Raw genomic sequence first — 7,254 nt, forward strand, 5'->3', positions numbered from 1 at the left:
ATATCTATCATATTTTTGTTTATTTTAATGAAATGCTTTCTATTGAAAAGAATGGATAATGTTCAGCACTGATGTCTCAAAACTACAGTCAATTCAATGGAACAGTTTTTTGAGACATTATCTGCATGGCCTATGAAGGCCAGCAGTAAAAATTAAGCATGCAGAACAAGTGTGTGTTACTGTCATCAAATATCTACAGAAAAAGTACATAACAAATGATAACTCTATAATGAACAAACAAGTAACAGGAATTCCTGCTCCTTCACAGAGATGCGGGCCAAGGCGGCCTCCCAGCCCTAAAAACAAAATGTTTGTCTAACATTCACAAAACATCTTACAGCCTACGTACAACCACTGTGTTCTGAAAGGTTTTGTGAGTTGCTGAGCACTTGTAACTTCTAGTGGAATGATCATTAATCGTTTGTAAATAGCTATCTTGCAAGAAATGAAAATGAACAAAAAAAAATTTACCTAGATGAGAATGTCAGTGAATGATTCTGTACTTTTCTTTTGATGGAAGTAAAGTCATGCAGCAAACTAAAACAACCTTGTCTTTATTGTTTTCTGTCATCAAATATTTTTAAACAGGAAATCCTCAATGCCCTATCAGAATCAAATCTTACCATTGCTTTAGATTGTACATAACTGATTGTAAATACAGTAGGTCTCTATTTGTCAAAAGTGTCTTACAGCAATGGAATGACATCTATTAACATTTAAGCATTGTTAGATTTAACCTACGCTATACTGTATACTGTTCCATTTCAATATTTTTATCGCCGCCCACATAATTTAACTTTTGTGAACTTAAAGTCAAGAGGCCAGTAGAGTCCTCCAACTGTTCAGGCTAATATTTCAAACTAACAAAGTCTACGTAGACTTTTTTTTTTTCGCTGCAAAATTAAGTTTGAGGACATGACAGCAAAAGTAGCACAAGCAGCAGGTTACTGAAAATCCTCCCTCAGGCGAAATGAGGTAGATCGGATGCCATGGAATCCGAGCGATGTTACTCAAGATTATCTGGATGCAAAGGACAAGCTTTTGGGAAAGCCTCCGAGACTTAGAGATTAGATGGATCTGACAGGCCATGTTGCACTAGTGACCTAAAAGCTACTTAATGATAGTTACGTCATGCAAAAATATAAAAGAAGCATGTTGCACATCAGACATCTGCAGGCGACTCCAGCCACAGTCTACAGAGAGCAGTTGACAGTAGAGGTCTGCTGCAACCATTACAAGCTAAACAAATAAATTGAAGTCACCGGAGACACGCACGGAATAACAACCCATCTCAACCAGACGACATGGCAGCTCAGTGGGGCGAAGCCGTCTATGCTGCTAGACGAAAGGGAGATGACACTACAAGGGAAGCAATGTTCACCTACACAAATTCAAATAACACTAAAGGTATGTGCCACACAATATATACCTTAAGGGATGTCTTTAGATAGGCCTTTGCAATGTCTGTGCACTGCAAAAACTGATTATCTAACACAATTTAACCAAATGTTATTAATCTTATATGAAGATTTTTAAAAAATCTAGTCTGTATTATTTTCAGTAGGCTATAAAGAGACTTATAGCACTCTCTCGTGAAATCATTTGACTTAAATTAAGAAGATGTTGACTTCTATTAACAAGCAAATGTGTCTGCCAGTGCGTTGAGTAAATGTGTCTTGTTAAAGACTTCTTAAGTCAAAGTCCTCTTAAATGAAGTCAACATTATTTTTCAAGAGAACACTATAAGTCTCCTCATACTTAAAATAATACTTACTATACTTACTTCTTACTATAAGATGATCAACACTTGGTTAGATATTATTTTTTGCAGTGTAGAACATAGTGTTAAGTTACGTTGTCTCTGACAGTGGGAAAAAAGGCAACAATGGGAAATTCTCTGTTGTAATGTACAAGAGTTCAATGTGTTTACTATCTTCTGTTTCCACAGATCCATTTGAGGGACCTAACTACCACATTGCCCCACGATGGGTCTACAACGTTTCTACATGTTGGATGATCTTTGTGGTCTTTGCCTCTGTTTTCACCAACGGCCTGGTGCTGGTGGCTACAGCAAAGTTCAAGAAGCTCCGTCACCCTCTCAACTGGATTTTGGTCAATCTGGCTATTGCCGATCTTGGGGAGACAGTCTTAGCCAGCTCCATTAGTGTGATTAACCAGATATTCGGTTACTTCATCCTGGGACACCCCATGTGTGTTTTCGAGGGCTACACTGTGTCTGTCTGTGGTAAGGGGCAATGTTTGTCATTTGGACTATATGCTTTCCGTGTTGTAGACAGTCTAAATAATTATAGATTCATCCAACAGGTATTGCTGCTCTGTGGTCCCTGACTGTTATCTCTTGGGAGAGATGGGTGGTTGTGTGCAAACCCTTTGGAAATGTCAAGTTTGATGCCAAATGGGCCACTGGTGGAATTGTTTTCTCATGGGTGTGGGCAGCAGTCTGGTGCGCACCTCCCATCTTTGGGTGGAGCAGGTAGGTTTGCATTTCTGTTACTTTAAATGGGATCTTTCTTTGAGCATCATCACCATCCTGAATATTTATTGTAACAGTTATACTCATGTAACCTCGACTTTGCCTCTTTGTTAGGTATTGGCCTCATGGCCTGAAGACCTCCTGTGGACCTGATGTGTTCAGTGGAAGCGAAGACCCTGGAGTCCAGTCCTACATGATTGTCCTGATGGTCACCTGCTGTATTCTTCCCCTGCTCGTCATCATCCTCTGCTACATTGCTGTCTGGCTCGCCATCCGCGCTGTACGTTCTAATGTTGTCTGTCTGAATCTAATAGTTTTTTTCTTTCCTTTTTTTTAACAGTAACAGGCAGAATAAAATCTTTAAATGGGATCTTATCTTGTCTTACAGGTAGCTGCACAGCAGAAGGATTCTGAGTCAACACAGAAGGCCGAGAAGGAAGTGTCAAGGATGGTGGTTGTCATGATCCTTGCCTTCTGCCTCTGCTGGGGACCATACACAGTCTTTGCCTGCTTCGCTGCAGCTAACCCAGGATACGCATTCCATCCCTTAGCGGCAGCCATGCCTGCTTACATGGCCAAGAGCGCCACCATCTACAACCCTGTTATCTATGTCTTCATGAACCGACAGGTGAGCTGTGTTCAACCACAATAAGCTAATTCTGTATATTTCATTGTTTTACTTTGTCTTACCCAAATCCATAATCTAAACTAAACAAATGTCCAACCTCTACCTTTCAGTTCCGTGTATGCATCATGCAGCTCTTTGGCAAGGCGGCTGATGATGGATCTGAAGTCTCCACATCCAAAACAGAAGTCTCTTCTGTGGCACCTGCATAATTTCCCCCAACACACGCCATTGCTTGGAACTTGGAAAAGAGAATCTTATGGGACTTTTTGTACAGTGTGTATATCTAACATATTTTTGTTTAATTCAGTGAAGAGAAGAAGAGAAATTTCAAGAAGAACAGATAATATTCAGTATGTGTCAATGCCACCCTTTCAAAACGGAATACCCTTTTTGAGATGTCAGTCGTCCGCATGGCCTATCAAGGCCAATAGGGAAAATAAGCACACTGGATGTAAGTGTTTATCACCATTCTGCAAGTGTATACAGAGAATGTACACGGAACACTAAAAAGCTTACTTATAACCTTTGTGACAAGTTCTGTGAGTTGCTCTGAACTCATAACTTGTAAGGGAATGATTATACACCATTTTTAAATAGCCATCTTGCAAGAAAAAAAAATGCACAAAAAAAATAGACGTGAATTTCCACAGTTTTTTTTTTCTTTTGATGAAAATAAAACTATGCAGCAAATGAAAAACAATCACTTGTCTTGTTTTCTGTGAGTGATCTCTGAAAAGTACTCAATCAACACTCAATCACACAAAGCAGCCAGACAGGGTAGATAGGGCTATCATGGCCATCAGAAATGCATGGTCAGTGTCCAGTCCAGATTCGGGGTGGTTTGTTATCAAATGTCAGGCACATTGTTCGAAAGGGTTGTTCTTCTGTTTCTTAATCAGTCGTGGGTATGTTTTGGTCATAATATCCTTTCAACCAATAAGAGTGACATTTGTCATTCCCTTTAACAGCAAGCAGTGCAACCTCAAACAGCGCATCAGTGTTTTGCCTTGTCAGTGGCACATTTAAAGGAATCTGCTTGCATGCGAGACCGTGTAGAACACAGCGATTCCACTAAACCTTGCTTTACTGAAAACCGTTTGTGACTACATGCATTCTGCACTCCACTATTATTTGAACTCAAAGTGAAACTAATCATCACCATGTTCTCATAGGCAAAACAATTCTACAGTTATCTACTTTCACTCTTGATTGACAAGGGGTTACAATAGAAAACGTAGCCAGAAAAAAATACATTTTACCCAAATAATGCTAAATTGGCCTATGGATATTTATCCAGCAGAGAAGTTGTTTGGGACTGCTTGCTAAGGGCTGCTTACATCTCGTGACAGTGTGTCTTCAGCTGTGCTTTACATGTGTCTTTCGCTATAGACCGGGTTGTTGGTCAGGGTGTAATATGCCACACCCCTGGGCTCAAGGTTTAATAAAAGTGGAGTGCATGGCACAAAATCCGCCACTGACTGGGTGTAATAAAAGAATAAGCTTTGTGTAGCACTTTGCACCACGTTTCTGATCCCCAAAATAGAGCTCATAATCTAAAGACTACCTGAATGCTTTCATAGTGGTTTGTGTGACGCATGTGCCATTGGTCATCCGTTCCACTGGTTGGCGCTGTGTAGACACTATTGAAGTGATTATGTAGGTCCCTAAAACAATAGAACTTTCTTTGTTTTTCCATGTGCATCCCTATAGCATAACTGTGCATGCACTACTCTTGTGGGGAGCTGTCCATATGAACAGTTCTGAAGTGTCACGTCACAGTTGCGATTTGAACTTTGGACCTGCATGTAATGTTAATAGAATTGAATACGAAAAAAACAAACAAAAAACACCTGCAATGTTCCAGGAATGCAAAAACCAGAGACACAGTTATCCATATTGTAACTTGTAAAGTCAGTTTAGCATCAATATGAGTTTGAAATTGTTATTTTAAGGTTAAAGCACTACAATGTGTTGCTTTAAATGAGATGCAACAGACACTTTTGCACTCCTTCTGCGATGCACGTCAGAATATGCAATGGCATTTATGCTTAGGTCACACTACAAGCATTCCAAAAATACAGTATATGATTTAGGTTATTCACATGCATGTGTCCTTTTAAACCCTAAAAACTACCACCACCAAGTATCCATCACTATGAATGGTGATCTCATCCTACTGTATGGTATATGGTTTTCTCAGGTGCACAAAGAACAGTTATTATCCCAACGTGTTTTAAGAGGGATATTCATCATCCTTTCTAAACTGAGACCCAGAGTGCTGTCGGAGCCACACACAGGACACCCTGGTGTTGACAAAAATGAGAGCTGTTACATGTGGTGACCATGAATTGATACCCATATCGAGCAAGCATCAACCACATGTCACTCCTGTCAACTCAAAAGAAAGCAGTTTGCCCATCACCACTCCATCTTTGGGTATGACCAGAAGCACCATGGCAAAGGGTCCATGTTGATTTAGTTGGTCCTTTCCAAGGCCATATGTTCATCTTTGTGGACACCCATTCCAAAATGGCCTGAAGTGCACTTCATGACTATACAGGTGCTGAGAGGGCTATTTAGTCTCTCTTAAGTCTCAGTGAGTGATCATGGCCCCAGTTCACATCAACTGCATTTGAGACATTCATGAAGAGCAACCGAGCAAGCACATACGCTCTGCCCCATTGCATCCAGCCACTAATGGCCTTGCAGAACGTTTTGTCCAAACTTTGCTGTTGTAGATGACCTCATAATGTCTACCAGGTGGAAGGAGTTTAATTAAACGGTTGATGGCATAGGTGTGTGAAATCTGGTTGTCAGACTCTCTGCTTGCAATATCTATTTCTTGTCTTTTGTCTCCCTCTACTGGAGCTGTAATGTACATCCGCTGTTCACCTGAGTCTCCACTCCATTAGAAAGCTAGACACCACATTGGGCTCCAGAGTGTACATAAACAATGCCGCCATCATGGTGGGGGCAACAATCACTGGAGGCCAACAAAGAAACAGGTGTCTCTGACAGATGTCAAGTGTTGCTCATAGACAGTAAGGTGTTTTCCCTCGGTTATATGGGGGCTGCTTTCACATACTGTATGCCACCTAAAGGAACTCAACGGACAATGTGGTATCTAGCTTTCTAATATATGCTCCATCCTTCCTCGCCTCTGTCTGCTCTAAAAGTGCCTTCAGGACAAGTTAGATATTCTGAAATCCCTACCTCCAACTGAGGAAAAATTACTTGAACGGATTTAATGCTCTACTTGCGCGGAACTCTTGTCCCGTGAGGTACCCGACTTCTTGTCACAATCATACTTTCAAATCACGATGGCCTCACTTGCAACAACACAACAAAAAGCCAACCTAACTCTCATTACAAATAGGCAAAGTAAGTTGTCACTAAACTAGAAACATTTCCCTGAGACATTATTTTCCTTGCTCTCCCATAGTAAGCAATTCTAACAACGTATTTATCCTCGAAATGTTATGCTCATTATGCTCAAAACTCAAAAAAACAGTCATGTTACTGGGGGGATCCATAGTTGTTTTCCGAGCTTATCTCATGAACACTTTTTTTGGAGGTCAAGATTTGGGCCCTCTGAGCTTACAGTCACCATGAAGGCGGCATTAGTCTCGGTGTCCCCACAAGGTCAAAACCCTGAACCTCAAAGACTTAACTGACACCCACTGATGATAATTGATTTAATTTGTTAGTTTGGCTTTAAATCACGCCTGTCCATCTGCCAAGGACATCCTGTTGTCAAGTGGCTGTCTCTAAGGGCCATTGTTTCCTGGCTGCTGTGCTGTGAGTTGCCTGTCTTTGCCTTCTGCATTGTATTAAACTCAGATTTTTTAAATGAAGATTTTTTATTCTGATTAAGCCTCTCTGAGGACCTTGTGCCTTTGTCTGGATTTTGTGCTGCTTTTTTGCCTATGTGTTTCAGCCAAAGGAATGGCCTTTGTCATTGTTGAACTATTTCCGCCAGACGTATTTTTTTGTGCTACCATTCTGCCTGCTGCTATTAGTAAGGATTTGCCTTTTGTGTTTTCCTCTGTCTTACCTGGACTAGTTGGTCAAGAATGTGTGTGTGTGTGTGTGTGTCTCAGAACTACTACTCTAGCAGTGCTAGATTATTAGA

General features: G+C 40.7%; 1 protein-coding gene across 1 annotated transcript; it reads left to right on the forward strand.

Moving 5' to 3' along the window:
* The first annotated feature begins 1,304 nt into the window (after positions 1–1,304).
* Positions 1,305–3,331, forward strand: LOC134092899 (red-sensitive opsin-1-like). Its single transcript, XM_062546056.1, has 6 exons — positions 1,305–1,407; positions 1,949–2,245; positions 2,326–2,494; positions 2,609–2,774; positions 2,883–3,122; positions 3,233–3,331. Exons 1-6 carry the CDS (start codon positions 1,305–1,307, stop codon positions 3,329–3,331), a joined length of 1,074 nt encoding a protein of 357 aa, XP_062402040.1.
* The last annotated feature ends 3,923 nt before the right edge of the window (positions 3,332–7,254 follow it).

This window comes from Sardina pilchardus, chromosome 9 (assembly GCF_963854185.1).
Source record: "Sardina pilchardus chromosome 9, fSarPil1.1, whole genome shotgun sequence".
Taxonomy (NCBI): domain Eukaryota; kingdom Metazoa; phylum Chordata; class Actinopteri; order Clupeiformes; family Clupeidae; genus Sardina; species Sardina pilchardus.

Coding starts and splice junctions, on each gene's coding strand:
- LOC134092899 (XM_062546056.1), top strand. CDS start 1,305: ATGGCAGCTCAGTGGGGCGAAGCCGTCTATGCTGCTAGACGAAAGGGA. Junction 1,408..1,948: donor AAATTCAAATAACACTAAAG/GTATGTGCCACA, acceptor CTGTTTCCACAG/ATCCATTTGAGGGACCTAAC. Junction 2,246..2,325: donor CTACACTGTGTCTGTCTGTG/GTAAGGGGCAAT, acceptor TTCATCCAACAG/GTATTGCTGCTCTGTGGTCC.